At 45.8% G+C, this 20,185-nt stretch overlaps 1 protein-coding gene across 3 annotated transcripts in view; it reads left to right on the plus strand.

Annotated features, from left to right (window-relative positions):
* The first annotated feature begins 4,511 nt into the window (after positions 1-4,511).
* STPG4 (sperm-tail PG-rich repeat containing 4) overlaps positions 4,512-20,185 on the plus strand; it is a 39,557-nt gene continuing 23,883 nt past the window's right edge. For 2 of the 3 annotated variants that reach the window (XM_025185855.2, XM_025185857.2), the window contains exons 1-2: positions 4,518-4,901; positions 13,056-13,127. In XM_025185855.2, coding sequence (XP_025041640.1) covers positions 4,833-4,901; positions 13,056-13,127 — 141 coding nt within the window. In that variant the 5' untranslated portion in view covers positions 4,518-4,832. Of the gene's footprint in view, positions 4,902-13,055; positions 13,128-20,185 lie in introns of all 3 variants that reach the window. The other variant, XM_025185856.2, reaches the window with a different exon arrangement.

Here is a 20,185-nt window from a genome sequence, read left to right on the forward strand (position 1 = left end):
CCGTGGAACTCTTGGGGTACCCTTTCTACAGCTCCGATGAGGAGGAGTCCATCGATTTCTTGTTTTAGAAGGGTTTCGTGAGAGTGGTCCCTGAAGAGGGACGGGATAGGGGGAAGGGTAGGGGGGATAGAGGTAAATGGGATGGTGTAGCCCACTCGAATTATCTCTAAAACCCAGCGGTCCGATGTTATGGATTCCCATTGAGGAAGGAATGGCCGCAAACGGTGGGTAAATAGATGGCCATGTTGAACTCGTGGTAGATCGTAAGAGAGGTGTTGTAGGCCCTCGACCAAATCTTCAAATTTGTTGTTTAGATGGTTGGGTAGTTGGTGGGCGGGCCTGGTTGGGGCGACTTCTGGGACCTCGTTGCCTTGGTCTAGTGTCTTCATAGGGCCTCTGTGGTCGATTGTATTGCCCATATCGGTATCGGTTGTATGAGTTATATGGGGTGTATCGTCCACGTTTATAGGGCGGCGTGTACATGCCCAACGTGTGAAGTATGGACTTAGAATTTTTGCTGTTATGGATCATTTAGTCCGTAGTAGCTGCAAATAGCTTTTGCTTGTCGAATGGCAAATCTTCCACTTTAGGCTGGAGTTCGCAGGGAACTCCTGACGACTGGATCCAAGAAGCTCTACGCATGACCACCGCTCTAGCTGTAATTCGGGCTGCGGTGTCAGCAACATCCATTGCGGTTTGGAGAGCAGTGCAGGTGATCATATGGCCCTCATGAACTATTGCTTTCAAGATGGATCTTTTGGACTCAGGGAAATGTGGCACCAGTTCTCCCAGTTTCGAGTAATTGTCAAAGTCATGATTTGCTAAAAGAGCGGAGTAGTTTGATATTCTGAGTTGTAGGGTGGAAGAGGAGTATACCTTCTTGCCAAAAGAGTCCAACTTTTTGTGGTCCTTGTCTGCATTGCCCAACTTGTATTGTGGGAGCTTTGCACGTTGTTGTGCTGAGTCTACGACTAATGAATTAGGTTGTGGGTGTGTGAAGAGAAAGTCGTTGTCTTTTGATGGGACAAAGTACTTCCTGTCGATTCTCTTATTAGTTGGTTGAATGGATGCAGGTGTTTTCCAGAGGTCTTCTGAGGTCTCCATTATTGCCTCGTCTATAGGCAGGGCAATCTTGCTATGTAATGTAGGATGGAAATTTTTTAGCAATTGGTACTGTTTCTTCTGGACCTCTTGCAGGGAAACATTCTGGCTTGTCGCTACCCTCTTGAATAGTTCCTGGAACTGTTTTAGATCATCAATTGGTGCAGAATCTGATGGTACTACGGCTTCATCTGATTGTGTATCGGAAGCATCAGAATGTGTGACATTTATTGAATGAATGTCTGATTCATTGTCAGAGATTCGGTCCGCCTCTTCATCCGATAGAGTTGCTGGAGGTAGGGGCTGCGGCCGAGATGAGCTTCTCCGGGATGGAGTGGGGTGAGTTGGGGAGCGTCGTCCACATGGCTCCCAGTGTTCCCAGGGTCCCCATTGTGGTGGATAAGGTGGGGGTGGGTAAGACCAGTATGGGTGCCACGGGTTCTGTTGTGGTGGAGCCCTGTAATGATGGGAGCGAGACTGCCTAGGTGATGCGTGTCTCGAGGAATAAGACGTGTGGTGGTCATCCTCAGGAAGAGGAGCGTCTTGGCCGGATAAGAGTGATGTAGACCTGGGAGGGGATAGCCTTGATGGGGACCTCCCAGTTGAGTAAGATGTGGAAGGCAGGCACTGATAGTAAAGGCTGCTGTGTGAGTCAGTTTCCTGCTGAGGCTGATCGCTAGCAGTCTCATCTGGCTGCCTGTCTGGTTGTGCTGGCAGCGTTAGTGCAGCATCATGCTGCTTAGTTGGAGCTGGTGCCGGGCGCTTAGCAGGCTGTAATTCGCTCTGCTGCGGTGCCGTGGCTTTAGTCGGCACCGCAGCTTTAAGCTGTGCTGTGGCTTTCAGTGCCGCCGGAGCTTGAGGCAGCATCGGGGCTGGAAGCGGTGCCGCAGTTTGCTTCGGCGCCGGCTTTTCTTGCCGTGCTGGCTGTTTGGAGCGCTCCCGGGGCCGCTCAGCTGTAGCGCGCCCCAGTGCCGGTGCGGAGTGGGAGGATCGCCCCGAAGCCTTTGTGGCAAAAGTCCTCCTGCTCTGGTGTGCCTCGCCTCCATGTTTTGGAGAGGAAGAGGATGGTAGGGAGCGGGATGGTGAGGGTCTGCCCCTAGGCTCACTCCTGGAGGGCGTGGGGGGGCTCTTGTCACATTGCCGCCTGTTCCCCAGCAGGCTGTAAAGCCTTTTCAAATAAAATCATTCTTAGGCGGAGCTCTCAGTCCTTTCTGGCTCTCGCTGTGAGTGAATTGCAATGAGTGCAGCTGTGGGGAGAGTAAGATTCCCCCAAACAGCGAATGCACTTTGAATGCCCATCTGAAGCCGGCATAGGATCCCGGCATTGGTCGCATTTTTTAAAGCCCGAGGAGCCGGACATGGCCGGTTCTCTCCTCTTTGAGCTTGTTCCATGTATTTATTTGGCTGTTACTGTTGTTCTCGTCTGTCTCCGTGTGTTGGTTTTTTTTTTGTTTTTTTTTAACTCTTTTCTTTCTTTCCTGTGTTGAACAGCTGTGAGAACGCCGGTACCTCAGAGTCCCGGTTTGAAGCGGATTCAAGCCCCCTGAGGGGGGATTTAGGTAAGTGTATTCTTCTTGTTACTAGGTTTTTTTTGGTTTTTTTGTTTTTTGAAAGAAACAAGGAAAGCTAACTTGGAATAACAGGGGAAAAGAACTATGACTAAACTGGAGAGGAGAGTAGTCAGAGAGTCTGACAGGGAGCTCCTGTTTGCTCCATCCGCTGACGAGGGCGGTTAAAGAGGAACTGAAAGGGAGGGGGTTGAGCCGCGCTCCTCAGGAGGCGGGAAGGGCTCGAGACGCCTCCTGGGCATGCGTGGCTCAACAGGGAAAACTGCTATACAAAGCTCCGATCTGAGGCTCAGGGCGACCCTTCACCTACAGTGGAGCACCCACGGGGACACTACTCGAAGAAGAATTATTTATTATCACCCTGCACACTTGCAATAGTACAGTCAGGAGCAGTCTGGAGTCACCAGGTTCAAGACAGCAGTTGCCACACGCTTCTCTACCGAGAGGGCAGTTCTCATTCTGATGATCTTTATGCAGCAGGTCGAGGGCCAGCTCAGCATACAGTTCCACAAAGGTGGTTTTATGCATCTTAAAGCTCTAGCCACTGCTCTTCATCCCGCACCTGCCTGATGATGCAATCCCACCCCTCAGAACTGGTTTTCTTAGCTCAAATGCAGCAGTCTACCCTGTAGTGCTGCCCTTGGAGTGCAAAAAGCAATGTTAAATTGCTGCTGTCTGTGTCGTGCAGAATGCCACGCGCCTCAGAGTCTTCCTCTGTCAGTAACTTGAAGATTCACTGCGCTGCCATGTGTGATGGCCTCATGACATTTAACAGAGCCTGGGAGAGATGAGCAGGCTCCATCCCCTCTCATGGCAGGATGCTGGAGTGCACAGGAAAGAATGTCACTTGAAAGAATGGCACGAAAGGAAGGTGGAAACCACTGGGGCCATTGGAAACAAAGCAGTGCCTGATGGGACTTTTAGCAGAGTCCCAAGATGTGTTCCACATTTCCACAATACCTACTGGCAGATGGTGTCGCCAGGCCTGTGGGATACATACCCACCATGCGTTGCTCACATTATTGATTATGATTGATCCATGCTGCGGACATGATCTGTCGACAGAGGGAGCAAGTGTAAAGACCCTTTGGTAACTTTGCATTTGTCTTTTTTTTTTTTTCTCGTGGACATTAGTTTTACTGACAAGGCTTTGTAGAGTAGACAATTCCTAAGACTGTAAATAAGGCACATTTTTACCAGTGGGGGTAATTAATCATTGTAACAATTTACCACCTAAGATTGTAGTGGTTCTCCGTCACTGGCTATTTTAAAATCAAGCTTGGATGGTTTTCTAAAAGCTACGATACAGGGATTATTTTGTGTTATACAGGAGATCTGTCTGTATGTTCACAATAGACCTTTCTGGGCTTGAAATCTGAGAGAGGTAGTGACTTACTGATCTGGTTTCACTGCTAGGTGTCAAGCAGACTGAAGTGGCCCATTTTAACAAATCTGTGGAGTTTATTAGTTGAATAAGGTAGTATTCCAGTAAGCATGGACAAATTTTCCTAATATTTAAAAGTTAGGTACAAGAAGGCTCTATCAGAATCATGAAAGAGCTTGTGTTTAGTGCTGCCTGAAAAGATGCATTGCTTAAAAAAAGTTAAGGTAGCATAAATCAGTGAGATGGAAACAGGCAACTAGACTGAGGATACAAGTTATAGGGAAGGTGAATAAGCATTATACATTAGGTGTCATGGACAAATGGCAATGGAATAAACTAAAAAACTAAGGAAAACTGTATTTCATAGAAGTGTAATGGCACGATGTGTGTCCAAAGCTATCCCCCCTGTTAGGTGTTTATGGTGTGTGTTACATCACAATGGCTCCTTTTAACGGACACTGTGTATCAACTGACTTCTTTGCCATCCAAGGATGAGAGGTGGCAGCTTGGATCTGTTTTATTCTCTGGTGTGTGTTGTCCTTACAGGGGCCTGTTGACAACCCTGTTCTTCAGCATAACTGTGTGGGGGAGAGGTCCACACTAGTCCTGAGAGTTGACAGCAAGATAACAAAGGATCAGTCAAAGCACAGAATCAGTGGTCTCCTAGCAACAGAGCTGTTAGTAGGACAAAGCTAGGCTATCTCAGGCTCCTGCTGCTCCCCCCTTCAATACAGTATCTGTAACTATGGTGGCCGGAAGGATATAGGCACCAAGGGAAGATGGTGGGTGGACCCCGCCCCGGAATCAGGATTAACATGGAAGAAGAAACTGACAGTCTGCTGGAAAAGGTACTTTCATGTTGTACCCCATTCTTTTTTGGGGGGGATGGGATATAATATCTAGACTGGGAACTAGCGGATGAACATGTGGGAGATGACTGACTCGGAGTACTAAGCCAGGGAGGGAATAGGTTACTGACTGAGGGCTTGCTAGTGTGCATGGGATTGGGTGTGTCTAGACTACAGGGTTTTTCGAAAAAAGTGGCCTTTTTTCAAAAAAACTTCCCCTGAATCTAGACTGCTGCCGTGTTCTTTCAAAAGTAAATCGAAAGAATGCGGCAGTTTTTTCGACTGAGGAAAACCTCATTTTGTGAGGAATAACACTTTTCAAAAGTGCTCTTTCGAAAAAAGGCGCTATGTAATGCAAACTGTGCCTTTTCAAAAGAGAGCATCCAGACTGCCTGAGTGCTCTCTTTCGAAAAAGCGACTTGCTTTTTCAAAAGTACTGGTTGTAGTCTAGACACTCTTTTTCGAAAGTAGGCTTGCAGTCTAGACGTAGCCCCTGAGAGTTACAGCTGTTGAGTTGGAGGGAATAACACCCTCGTAGGCTACAGCAGCTGGGTGAGCCTAAAAGTAATGCAGATGAGAGTGGGGCCTTTTTTTACAGAGGTGATAGGGAAATCCTATCGGGGGGTTCTTAATGTAGCTTAGGAAGATTTAGTACTTTGCTCTGAGAGATAAGGGCGGTTTCTACACCTGCTCATTGGACACTGTGGATCAATTGCATTTCTTTCTGAGTTCAGACTCACTAGTAGAGTGACCAATCATTTGGCTTCAAAGAGGTTTTTCTTCCTTCTCAGCCTTGCATTCTTCAGTTTGTCTTCTGCCTAGGCTGTAAGCACGTGCCTTCAGCTCTTTGTGGAGCATTCAACTAGCTGGCCAGCAGAAACTGGCTCAGATTTGGCAGTGCCCAAATTCTGTAAGTAGCTGGCTCCTGTGCCATCATTGCAAAACCCCTTCTTGCTTTCTCGCAAGTCTGCTTTGAGCAGACTTAGGCTTGGTGCACCCTCTCCCACTCAGCACTAGCAGAATGGCCTCTTATAGAAGTGATATCCTCACTAGCACTAGTTGAGACAACTCGTTCTGCATGACTCTTCAGTAGGAAGCCAAAATTAGGAGCTCAGATTCCTACTTCCTCCTCCCCTTCAAGATGGACACTCAAGAGTTAACTCACCCTCTCCCTCCCCCATGCATATACGTCACCGAAGAAAAATTAATAATAGCTAGCACTGAAATAGAAGACCCTGAGGACTTAAGTAGGGCTTCTGTGATGTATTGACTTGTTTCAAGTCGTCTGCACAGGAAGAATTTCATCCTCAATCCCTTGAGTGCCATACCCCAAGGTCTCCTGTAGCACATCCTTCAAATTCATAATGAGAGGAGTTTTTCAACCGTCAAAGCCACAGTCCAACCAAAAGTAACTTTGTCCCTTTACACCTTTCTGTCTGCCTCATCTTTTATTTCAAAGGGCTTGGCCTGGAAACAGGAGCTTCTTTGTAGTCAGTCATCTTATTTCACAATCCACACTTTGCAGCAGCCGAACTGGACCCCCACCAGTGTTCCCTGTTCCTGTCACCCAGGAGAGATTCAGGTGCCACTCAGCTGATTAGCAGAGTGCGCACAGCTGGCAGCATGTGTTTCTAATGGTGGTGCACATCCACACATGTTTTGGTGCACATCAGAAAAAAATATTCCACACACAGATGGAAAAAATTAGAGAGAACTCTGACCCCTACACTATTGACTCATGCAGTCACAGTCACCTTAGCTGTATAGAAGGAATCAGGTAGGCATAATGAGAAAATTGGAGGAGAAACTCTCATTCCACGTAACAGTGTGGCAATCAGCAGTGGTAGGACATACAGAAAAAGTTAATGCTTTGAGTGCTTACTCATCCATTCCAGTGTTGGGGTGTGTGCTCATCAGATGAACTGGCACTGGAAGCTTTTTCCTCTGTGGTATCTGTAGGGAACAAACTCTGGCTCCCGTTGGAGTGGGGCACAAATAGGCCAGTACAAGGGATGCCGATGCCCCACTCCCTCCCTTAGTTCCCTCTAAGTGCCAGTGTCGGGGCTGGAACACTAACCCTTGCTCAGTGACAGCTGAGGAGGGACACAAGGGGGGAACAGGTTACATGACAACTCCTCCCACATGACTCCTGTCTGTGCTACCCCTAATCTGGGGAGGGCCATTCCTAGAAGGGTGCGGAGCCCGAGACAACCCCTTCCACTCCAGGTCCTGCCTCTTCCCACCTCTCCTTGCCCCTGCTCCACTCCTCATACCCCCTCCATCTCTTCCCCCAAATCTCTGCCCCTGCTTTGACCCACTTCTCCCAGCCCCGCTTTACCCTCTCAGAGATGTAGGGAGGGAGGTGTGGCACTTAGCTGGGGCACCCCGCTCTGGCAGCAGCTCTTAGGTGGGGAGGGTCATGGTGCTCCATGTACTGCTGCCCACAGGCACCACCCCTGCAGCTTCCATTGACCGCAAGGGTGGGGACAGTGCATGGAGACACCTCGCCCCCAAGACCGCAAGGATATGCTGGCAGCAATGTGGAGCGAGTAGGCAGCAAGCTGCTCTACCCCCTCTTCTGGGCTGCTGGTGGTGGCAGGGGGGCCCCCGGGCCATTTCAAATCTCCCAAGAATGGTAGGTGGGCCAGGAAATGCAAAGAGAGGAGGGGGGAATGTATGGGGGTAGCAGGTGGGGCCAGAGGAGAGACCTGGCCCTGAACTTTGCTGGAGCAGTGCCCCCAGGCCAGGAATATTCTTGCAGTCCAGGCACCATCAGCCTGTATAACTCACTGCCACTGCTCCTAAGTCCAAGTACAGGACAGGACATAAGCAAAGTTCACGCAGACTTGGGCAAGGGGACCCAACCCGTCCCATGAGCTGCTCCCCACTCGTGAAGGCACTGGAGGCAAGTGGTACCTAACAGTGCCTTCCTCCATGGAAGCCTTGCAGGCAGCAAGAGATATTTTCTTCCTACTTGTGCTGCCAACTCCATGGGTAGAGAGGCCCAAGGAGCCTGCCCTCTGGCCCACTTCAAGGGGAAAATCACCAGGGATGCCCTGAAAATCCCCACGACTGTGCTAGCAACCTCCAAAACCGCATCCCAGCCCACAGGCCCAAAATCAGGTGAATTCCAGGCACAGGTCACCAGACTCTGGGCACTGATTGTCAGGATCTTGACACCAGTCCCCGGAGCCCTGACGCTTGTCTCTGGACCCACTGCCAGAACCTTATGACCAGTCTCCAGAGCTTGGATACTGATCACAGGACCTTGCTGCTGGTTGCTGTAACCAGTCATCGGAGTTCCATCACCGGTCATTGCAGGGTCAAGAGCCATGCTCCTGGCCATCACAACCAGCCCACCCCACAGTATAATCATTTCTGTCACTTGCCACATGTGCGGCATAGCTCAGCAGGCTCCTGGTACCGCTTCCCAAACAGCAGGTGAGAGGCCACTGGGCAGAGTAGGGAAACTTACCCTTTGGTGGTACCTGTATGGTCGCCAGAGGATGAATATTTAGCCTCAGTCTCAGACAACGAGGAGTCACAAGCCCCCACCAACCAGCCATTAGGCCAGCCTACAAATGTGTGGCCACAAGGCCAATGGCTGGGGCCCTGGCAAGGGTATAACCCCTGGCTATGTGTGGATGTTGCAGATCATGCAGTCAGTCTCAAGGGCATTGGAAGGACCTTCAACACCAGTATACTGCCCCCTCCCATCCCCCAGGCTCACAGTTTGGATCAGGTCATCCTCGTTATCATCACTTGATGAGACAGTTGCAGGTCCCTCACAGTGGGTACCCCCAGGATGATGCAAAACCCCCCAAGAGCTGCTTACAAGAGTTGCAGCCAGCCTGGGACTAACAGCAGAGGAGATGGCTGAATCAGTGGACTCAGTATTTGACGTGCTGGCGGCAGCAACACCAGCAAAGGAGGTTCTGCCAGCCCAACCAACAGTTCACAACACTCCCCTTCAGCTTAGTGATAGTGCCAAGAATGTTTACAGAGTTCACGGCAGAAGTTGAAGCTTATCTCAGGCATGGGAGGATCCCGATCTATCCCCACCTGGATGACTGGCTTGCCAAGAGTTGCTCCAAGAACCAGGTGAAATACAGTATCAGGATATTGGGAGCCACTTGTCATGCCTTGGGCCTGCCCCATTCAGAGAATAGAGTCCATAGGTGCAGTGCTCAACTCTGTTGAAGCGAGAGTATTCTGACCACAAACTATGTTCACAGCCCTGTCAGATCTTATATCCCATGTCATTGCATACCTGTTCACCAAAGCTCGGGGCTGCCTCAGACTCCTAGGGGCACATGGCCATGTGCACCTATGTGGTCCAACATGCAAAGCTACCGCTAAGATTCCTCCAAATGTCACTGTCATCAATCTACTTCTTAGCCAAACACTCCTTGGACAGACTTCTCATGACCCCCCTCCCCCAAGTTCTTGCCTCCCTCCAACAGTGGTGTAACCCACACCTAGTAATGAAAGGAGTTCCATTCATGGCTGCATGGCGCAGGGTGTCCCTGGTGTCAGGTGCCTCCGACCCTGACTTGAGAGCACATCTCAGTCCCCTTGCAACTCAGGGACTATGGTTGCAGGAAAAACTGATGCTTTCCTACTGTCGTGGGTGGACAGTCTCATGTGCATCTTTTCACCAATCCCACTAGTCAGCAAGGTTTCTCTCCAAGATCAAGGGACAAGGCATGCCTCATCATGATCGCCCCTGCCTGATTTTGCCAGCTTTGGTTCTTCTGAGAGTGCCTGCTCATGTCTATTCAACATAGGTGTGTGTGCATGCCACATGCACCAGTCTGGAAGTTTTTCCCTATGTAGTACCTGTATGAGCCAGGATCCTCAACTCTTTGTAGTGGTGCACACATGACACACTATATAAGGCACCCCCCAGCCCCTTCCTCCTCAGTTCCTACTTATGACCAGTGATGGTGCTTGGAACAGCGTGCTCCAGCCTTGGCTGCAGCAGGCACTCCCTTTGCATTGTTGATAGTTCTAAATGAACTGCTAAGTACCCATAAATTGTTGAACTTTGATTCTCCTAAATAGATTTTGTCTGGGAAGGTGGGCCTTGCTCCCCTCCCCCCCAGCTTCATAGCCTGCATTTGAGCCACAGGCCCATGCCAGTCAGAGATCCAAATGCTGACTGCATTCGTTGCCTGGGGAAAGGTCACATCTTGGAAAAGGGTCACATTTGCAGGCCCTTTCTTCCCAGAACTATTAAAGAGCGAAGAATTCATCTTAGAGGGCTCTTAATGGAGTCTACACTTGCTCCACGGGACCAGCGGTTGGACTCGGCACTGAGTATCAGTGTCTTGGTGTGCAGTGGAACACTAGTATTGATGGCTCAGCAGTGGTCGTCGCCCACAGCTTTGGCCGGGCCTGCTAGGAAGCCAGGCAAAGACAAGTCCCTTCATAAGGACAAAGGGAAGAAGAGTGACAAGCTAACAGACAGGCTGGAGAAGGCCCAAAAGGCACCAAGCCCTGCACCTGGGTCATCTTCATTGATGTTGGAGGACCATCTCCCCTCCATCACATTCTCCATACACTGCACAGTCACTTAGCAAGCCACCCTGGATTTGGCAAAGCTGTGCTGCAATCCACAGGTCCATGAATTCCTACCCACCTCCAAAGTTATCTTTTGTAACTGTTGATCTTTGGGGTGTGTTGTTCATGTCCATTTCACGACCCACCTGCCTTCCCCTTTGGCAGAGTTAGAGTAAGAAGGAACTGAGGGAAAGTGGGAGGAGGGCCCCTCAGTGCCCCTTATATCATGGTATCTGCATGCCACTCCAGAGGGCTCCAGACATAGCCCCTTAGGATTCCACTAAGGGTACGTCTACACTGCGGGGTTTTCCAGAGGTAGCCCGGAAAAGCTCTGCCATGTCCAAGGAACACATTTACTCCTTCACTTTTTTTGTGGAAGAGCAAATGCGCTCTTTTGGGGAGCCCTGTATATCTTGTTCTATGAGGGATAAGAGCTCTGCCGAAAGAGGAGGCTTTTCCGCCATTTGGCCCCATGTAGACAGGGCCAAATGGTGGAAAATCCTCTTCTGGAAAAGCAATGGAAAAAGCTTTGCAATTTGTGTAGCTTTAAAAAAAAAAAAAAAAAAAAGAAAAACCAATAGTGTAGACCTAGCCTAAGGAAAAAGATTTCTGGCACCATGCGTGTGGTGAACACAGACACCTACCATGGAATAGCTATGTGCAGCACATCTTGAAGAACAACAGTTACAAATGGTGAGTAACCATTTTTTAAACTGGGAGGGATAGCTCAATGGTTTGAGCTATTGCCTGCTAAACCCAGGGCTGTGAGTTCAATCCTTGCAGAGGCCATTTGGGGCAAAAATTGTCAGGGCTGGTACTTAGTCCTGCTGTGAAGGCAGTGGACTGGACTCAATGACCTTTCAAGGTCCCTTCCAGCTCTAGGAGATAGGCAATCTCCATTAATTTTTTAATATTCAAAATAAGATTTTGGACAAATAATATTTTAAATGGTCATTAGTGGTATACAATCTCTTGAAGATAAATTAATTTTAAGTAATGGAGAAGCATGATGTAGAGTAAGGATGACATTTTCAAAGATGCCAAAGAGAATTAGGGGCCAACTTTCTATTTAATTTCAATGAAATCAGAGCACCTGCCACCCCTGAGGTGCCTTTGAAAAAAGTCCCAGCCTGTGTGTCTATACCCATGGTCACCAACCAGTAGATCGCGATCTACCGGTAGATCTCAGGGGCTCCAAGAGTAGCTCTTGAGCCCTCTCTGAACTGCGCACCTGCGCAGTACATTTACATTAGATTTCCTCATGTAATGTAGGTGGGGCTTCAAGGAAGGGGCGGGGCAGTAGATCTTCGCCTGTTCTGAGACTTAAAAAGTGATCTTGGGTGTAAAAAGGTTGGAGACCACTGGTCTATACCAACAGCCCATGTTACAGTCACAACCATGCTAGTAACAACTGGGATTGAAAAGAGCTCTTGGTTGCTCAGCTCCTTTGAACAATGTGGATCGTACTTTTTTTCTCCCATATGAGCGAAACTAGATTGCCCCCCATAGGCAGCCCATAGCCTTCTTTTTCAGCTTTTCTTTATTTAAAAAAGTCCATGGGAATCTGAGTGTTTATTACAACAATTTAAAATGTTTAAATGAAAATGTGAGTAAAACATTAAATTCTAGGTAAATAATGAGGGATGGAAGACACTGGGGGGCAACAATTAGAGAAAAGTGAGCATACTTCTGACTTGGTTTCAGATACTGAGCCATCAATTCTCTTTTCTGAGTGGGGAGCAGGTTACACGGAGTTCCAGCCGCCCGTTTTTTTTAGGGCTCAGGCACTAACACAGGCACATGCATGTGTGTTTGTCTCTGTGTCTCCCATCGTATTTCTTTACTTTATGAAAAAGGCTTGCATTTACAAGAGGACTAATTTATTATTAACAAACACATCCACCTAAGGTAATGTATTGAATTTTCTTAACCTAATCAGTATAATAATGCTACCAAATACTCAGGAATCTTTCAGTAAAAATTAGTAAGAATAAAAAAATGAAGGCCATTGTCTACAGCACAGACTTACAACATAAATATGATGTGGTTTCCAGACAATAGCTCAACCAATGCCCACAACAGAGCTACATCATATAGTTTGAGTAACATGGTTTCAACTCTACTATGGAGAGGGAGAAATAGGAGTTTGCTCCTTCATTACATTTTAATAATCTGTCACTGAGAAAGTTAAGGAACTTAGCAAAGAAATTCTGCTATAAATCTCATCTCATTTATGCTCCCAGAAGTTGTGCCCATTTTAAAATGTTCCTCCAATCTTGAATTCTCAAGTCTTAGTAGACACTCCGATCAGTTTCATTCTAAATCAGATCATACAAGTGAAAAGTTCAAGCAATGATTCAATAATGCAAAAACTTTCTATTAAAAATAACATTTAATTTAATAAAGAACTACTCTAAAAGAAACCCTTAAACGTAGTCGAACTCTGTCTCATGTGTTGAAGTTTAGGATGACAGGTTAGATAGACTGTATATCTTTAAGTATAATTACAAGTTATAAACTGTTGTATTTAGCCTAAAGGAACAATTGTAGGAACATGTGGATGCTGTGCAATAAATCTTTGTTTTTTAACAGGCCTCTGAGAAAGCAAGAGAAAGAGAAACATCTTTGGGACGAAGAGATACATGGTGGAGCCTCTCACTTAGAGTATGCGTATTTTAGTTCATATGTTTTACAGTACTTATGCACAGTTGTGCATGTGAGCAATGCTACAAACAGGAATATTCCCACAGACTTCATTGAAGTTGCTTGCTGAGTGTAAGAGTGGACCTTAGCTAAGGGTACGGCTACACTGGTGTTTTTTTCGAAGAAGGCATGCAAATTATGTTCGCATTTGCATACCTTCTTCTGTTTTTTTTTCCCCGGAAGATGATTTGCCGATATTTGGCCTGCCTACATGGGGCCAAATGTTGGAAAAAAACTCTCTTTCGAAGGTCCCCTTATTCCTTGCAAAATGAAGTTTACAGGGACTTTCAAAAGAGAGTTTTATTTTTCTGACATTTGGCCCTGTGTAAACAGGCCAAATATCAGAAAATCCTCTTCCAGAAAAAAACAAAAAAACGGAAGAAGGTATGCAAATACATGGTCATCCAGATCTTCTTGTATGATATTCTGGTCCTCCTCCATTTTGACAATACCTCCCTACTTTGTGTCATCCACATATTTTATTAGCGCACACCCACTTTTTGTGCCAATGTCAGAAATATAAACGTTAAATTAGACTGCTCCCAAAACTGATCCCATGACTCAGCCCCTGCAAGCACACCAGCAAGAAGACAGGTTTCTAAGCCCTTCTCGTTAGCATTGTGCTGTGTCTGCTCTGAGTTAGAGCTTGAGCTGGGGACTTAAAGGGGCAGAAGAAGAAATGCCACTGCCAGCTAACCCTGCAATAAGGAGACAGGAGCACCCTACTGTAAAAAAAGAATTGTCTTTCATTCTGTATCCCCAGATATCTGTCCTTTATTGCATTGCTAACCACATTTCCAACCCTTCAGCACCTGCAATTGTGATCTCTTCCCCAGTGTTCAGGAAGGTTGCATGTGTTACAACTCCATCACATAGCGTTCCCATTGAGGGCATAACAGAGTTTCCATGTTTGAGAGGGATATTTGAAATTAACAAGACTGCTCTTCTACCTCTGCCACGAGGAGCAAAGCCCTTAGTGTTAAAGGTATTTTTGTTCCTAACTGGAAATTAGGGGAAATTAGGAGCTTAAATGCCTTTGAAGATCTGGTCCCAAAAGTTCAGTGCCTTTTGAAAGCCACACTGCATAAGAACATGAGAATGGCCATTCTGGGTCAGACCAAAGGTCCATCCAGCTCAGTACCCTGTCTGCCAACAGTGGCCAATGCCAGGGAGTAAATCGAACAGCTAATGATCAAGCAATCTCTCTCCTGCCATCCATCTCCATCCTCTGACAAACAGAGGCTAGGTACACCATTCCTTACCCCTACTGGCTAATAGCCATTTATGGATTTAACCTCCATGAATTTATCTAGTTCTCTTTTAAACCCTGTTATAGTCCTAGCCTTCACATCCTCCTCAGGCAAGGAGTTCCACAGATTGACAATGCGCTGTGTGAAAAACTTCCTTTTATTTGTTTTAAACCTGCTGTCCATTAGTTTCATTTGGTGGCCCCTAGTTCTTATATTATGGGAACAAGTAAATAACTTTTCCTTACTCACTTTCTCCACACCACTCATGATTTTATAGATCTCTATCATACCCCCCTTAGTCTCCTCTTTTCCAAGCTGAAAAGTCCTAGTCTCTTTAATCTCTCCTCAGATGGGACCCATTCCAAACCCCTAATCATTTTAGTTGCCCTTCTCTGAACCTTTTCTAATGCCAGTATATCTTTTTTGAGGTGAGGAGACCATATCTCTATGCAGTATTCAAGATGTGGATGTAGTATAGTTTTATATAGGGGCAGTAAGATATTCTCTGTCTTATTCTCTATCCCTTTTTTAATGATTCCTAACATCCTGTTTGCTTTTTTGACTGCCGCTGCACACTGCGTGGATGTCTTCAGAGAACTATCCACGATGACTCAAGATCTCTTTCCTGATTACTTGTAGCTAAATTAGCCCCCATCATATCGTATGTATACTTGGGGTTATTTTTTCCAATGTGCATTACTTTACATTTATCCACATTAAATTTTATTTCCCATTCTGTTGCCCAATCACTTAGTTTGGTGAGATCTTTGTGAATTTCTTCACAGTCTGCTTTGGTCTTAACTACCTAGAGCAGTTTAGTATTCTTTGCAAACTTGGACACCTCATTGTTTACCCCATTCTCCAAATCATTTATGAATATTTTGAATAGGATTGGTCCTAGGACTGACTCTTGGGGAACACCACTAGTTACCACTCTCCATTCTGAAAATTTACCATTTATTCCTACCCTTTGTTTCCTGTCTTTTAACCAGTTCTCCACCCATGAAAGGAGCTTCCCTCTTATCCCATGACAACTTAATTTATATAAGAGCCTTTGGTGATGGATCTTGTCAAAAGCTTTCTGGAAATCTAAATACACTATATTTACTGGATTTTCCCTTGTCCACATGTTTGTTGACCCCTTCAAAGAACTCTAATAGATTAGTAAGACATGATTTCCCTTTACAGAAACCATGTTGACTTTTGCCCAACAAATTATGTTCTTCTACGTGTCTGACAATTTTATTCTTTACTATTGTTTCAACTAATTTGCCCGGTACTGACATCAGACTTACTGGTCTGTAATTGCTGGGATCACCTCTAGAGCCCTTTATTGGTGTTACATTAGCTATCTTCCAGTCATTGGGTACAGAAGCCAAATTAAAGGATAGGTTACAAACCATAGTTAATAGTTCCGCAATTTCACATTTGAGTTCTTTCATAACCCTTGGGTGAATGTCATCTGGTCCCGGTGACTTGTTACTGTTAAGTTATTCAATTAATTACAAAACCTCCTCTAATGACACTTCATTCTTTGACAAGTCCTCAGATTTGTCACCTACAAAGGACAGGTCAGGTAAGGGAATCTCCCTAACATCCTTAGCCATGCAGACTGAAGCAAAGAATTCATGTAGTTTCTCCGCAATTACTTTATTGTGCTCCTTATTTAAGTGTGCCTTTTCTATCTCGATTGTCCAGGGGCCCCACTGGTTGTTTAGCAGGCTTCCTGCTTCTGATGTACTTAAAAACATTTTGTTACTACCTTTTGAGTTTTTGTCTAGCTGTTATTCAAACTCCTTTTTGGCTTTTCTTATTACATTTTTACACTTAATTTGACAGTGTTTATGCTCCTTTCTATTTACCTCACTAAGATTTGAGTTCCCCTTTTTAAAAGATGTCTTTTTATCTCTCACTGCTTCTTTTACATGGTTGTTAAGCCACGGTGGCTCTTTTCTTGTTGTTCTACTATGTTTTTTAATTTGGGGTATACATTTAAGTTGGGCCTCTATTATGGTGTTTTTGAAAAATGTCCATGCAGCTTGCAGGGCTGTTACTTTAGTCACTGTACCCTTTAATTTCTGTTTAACTAACCTCCTCATTTTTGCATAGTTCCCCTTTTTGAAATTAAATGCCAGTGTTGGGCTGCTAAGGTATTCTTCCCACAACAGGATTGTTAAATGTTATTATATTATGATCACTATTTCCAAACGGTCCTCTTGGACCAGATCCTGCATGCCACTCAGGACTAAATCGAGAATTGCCTCTCCCTTTGTGAGTTCCTGCACCAGCTGCTCTAAGAAGCAGTCATTTAAAGTATCAAGAAATTTTGTCTCTGCATCTCGTCCTGAGGTGATATGTACCCAGTCAATATGGGGATAGTTGAAATCCCCCACTATTATTGAGTTCTTTATTTTGATAGCCTCTCTAATCTTCCTTAGCATTTCATAGTCATTATTACTGTCCTGGTCAGGTGGTCGATAATTATAATAGATCCCTACTGTTATATTCTTATTAGAGCAGAGAATTACTATCCATAGTGATTCTATGGAACATGTTGATTTCATTTAAGATTTTTACTTCATTTGATTCTAAATTTTCTTTCACATATAGTGCCACTCCCCCACCCGCACGACCTGTTCTGTCCTTCTGATATATTTTGTACCCCAGAATGATTGTGTCCTATTGATTGTCCTCACTCCACCAGGTTTCTGTGATGCCTATTATATCAGTACCCTCCTTTAACACGAGGCATTCTAGTTCACCCATCTTATTTTGTAGACTTCTAGCATTTGTGTACAAGCACTTTACAAACTTGTCACTGTTTATTTGTCTGCCCTTTTCTGATGTGTCAGATTCTTTATGTGAATGTTTTTCGTCTGATCTGGCCATTTTGCATGAACATTTTGGAATGAATATTTTGCAACATTTTGGTATGAAATCTTCTGGTGTTTAACACGGAAGGGAAAGCTGCTGTTATTTCTCCTTTTGCTTAGTTGTGCAATATTGGAAATTTTCCTATTAACCCCTCGCTGAAAATACACAGTGCCTTTCTCTAACATAGCTAGCTTTGAGACACCTAGTGCCGTAGGATTTCAGACTCTTTATTGCATTGTTCCTCACAACATCCTTCAAAGGGGTAGCCAAGTTAGTCTGTAATAGAAAAAACTTAAAAAACAACAAATAGACTAGTAGCACCCTAAAGACTAACAAAGCATGTAGATGGTATTATGAGCTTTCGTGGGCTTAACCCATTTCTTCAGATGACAGGAGTGTTAGAAGTCCAGATCCAAGAATAAATAAGGGAAAAAGGGGACGGGAGGGAGAGAGAAGAAAAAAAAGAGAGAAAATGAGAAAAAAAGGAGGGAAGGAAGAAAAAAGAGATAGTGAGTAGATAAGCTTCAGAGGGGTAGCAGAGTTAGTCTGTAAAAACTTAAAAAACAACAAATAGTCTAGTAGCACCTTAAAGACTAAATAGTTACAAGAGGCTGATAAGAACCATTAGCACATCCATTGTTTGATTGATAGGTTAAATCACAGGATGTGGAAAGTAGTGTGGGAGCCAGCCGATGTCTTTGTTCATACCATTTGCATAAAAATTAAACTTGTAAATGAAGTCAAGTTCCAATCCTTCTCTGTGAATTTGGCTTGTGGGATTTGCCTGAAATAAAATGGTGACTTAGAAATCCATTAATGAGTGTCCTAGTAAATTAAAGTGTTCTCCAACAGGTTTTTGTGTATTGACTTTTCGGATATCTGATTTGTGTCCATTAATTCTTTCCTGTAGAGACTGTCCAGTTTGGCCAATATACATGGCAGTGGGACATTGTTGGCATTTGATGGCATAGATCACATTAGTGGATGTGCAGGCAAATCCTGCACCTGTGAGGATGGAGAGAGGATGTTCTCAGTAATGACGGATGGCAGAACAAGGAGCAATGATCTTAATTTGCAGCAGGGGAGGTCTAGGTTGGATATTAGGAAAAACTGCTTTACAAGGAGGGCAGTGAAGCACCAGAATGGGTTACCTACAGAGGTGGTGGAATCTCCATCCCTAGAGGTTTTTAAGTACTGGCTTGACAAAGACCTGGCTGGGATGATTTACTTGAGGTTGGTTCTGCTTTGGGCAGGTGGCTGGACTCGATGTCCTCCTGAGGTCTCTTCCAACCCTGTGATTTTATTATTCTATGAGATGGAGGAGTAGGAGGTGTCAGCCGATGGTCAGGGCAATGCGTGTGTGTGTTATACACCCGAGTCTTCAACTGCTAAGACACTAGATCCTGTCACAGCGGGCGGCCTTAGGGGAGGCTGACAGGCACCCTGAGAAGTTTTATGTCCGTGTCTTTGACCGCTAGGACCGGCGTCCCTTCGCGGCGGGCAGCCAACAGGCTGACAGATGCCCCAGAGTTTACAGGGAGAGCTTATTACACCTCAGACTTTAACTGCTAGGACACATGATCCCTTTGCAGTGGGCAGCCTAGGGAAGGCTGAGAGGTGCCCCACGGATCTGTCCCTTGGAGGCAACATGATCCAAATGCCCCAGCTCTCCCTATATCTGTCCCTTATGACCGGCTGGAGTTTTTAATTGTGTTTGGCTCTGTTATAGCAACAGGAGGAGTCAGGTTAAAGCTTAAACAGTTACAGGTTTATTAAAGAGGTTTCTAAAGCATATGGTTACAATGGCTATTGCTCTATTTCTTAACTGCTAGCAAATTCAGATCTTAAAATGGTTACAGAGGGAAAAGGAGATAGCAAATAATGGTACCAAGTGACAGCTTAATCTTTAAAGAGCTCTGTTCTATGCATGCACTAAAACAAAAGGACACATACGGGTACAATTTTTACCCCCTTCTGCGTCCCTCGATTCCAGCGTGTCAGGCCAGGATCGGTCTCTCAATTCCTCGGAAAGATGAATACGAGGTGGGTATCCCCATGGAACCTTGGGAGGCAATTATCTAACCCGACCAGCAGGCAGATGGTAGATTGACACTCAGAGTGAGTGTGCTGCTGGACCCATCTTTATACCCGTGGGGTCACGTATTCTCTTCCTTATCTATGGCACCAAATGGTGCTAGTTCATCTTTGTGACGCCAGCTCTTACAAGGGAGTTGTGAACTTAATTTACACTTGTAAGAGAGATAACTAAATTGGAAGTACTGGACATTCTTTGCTCAGCAGGTGATTCTCCCCCCCCCCCCCCCCCGAAGACGGCTGTGTGTTCATATCAATATAGGTGCCAGCCAAAGCAGTTCTCGCAGCCTTGAGGTCAGCAATTGGCATATTTCTGTTTACAGCCATCCAGGGTCACAGCAGCCAGCATATCCGGGCCTTCTGTCAAGGCATCAAAGACTATGCTGATTTTATTGCTTTCTATGCCCTGTATGCTCCAGGCACCTCAGAGGGGCAAGCAAGAGGGATGTTGCAAGGGGGGTATTCCTGTCTGGCTACAGGAGGGAATGTGTCACTAGTGAAAAAGAGACTGTTGTACGTATATTTTGTCTTTTTGAAAGACATTCCCCTCCTCCAGTTTTAGGAGAGCAGGCAGGAGTGGTGGGATTTTCTGCTAGCTCCCTTGCCTGTGGGGGAAGAGGGTTGATTAGAGTTGCATAAAACTAAACATCCCTCCCTCAGCCCTGCTCTGCTTTTCCCCATGCCCCCATCCTTTTTTTGAGGCCCTGCCCCACCATTTGCTCACTCCCTCCATTGCTTGTTCTTTCCCACCCTCACTCACTTTCACCTTACTGGAACAGGGAGTTTGGGTGTGGGGTCTGG

Source organism: Pelodiscus sinensis, chromosome 3, assembly GCF_049634645.1.
Source record: "Pelodiscus sinensis isolate JC-2024 chromosome 3, ASM4963464v1, whole genome shotgun sequence".
NCBI lineage: Eukaryota > Metazoa > Chordata > Testudines > Trionychidae > Pelodiscus > Pelodiscus sinensis.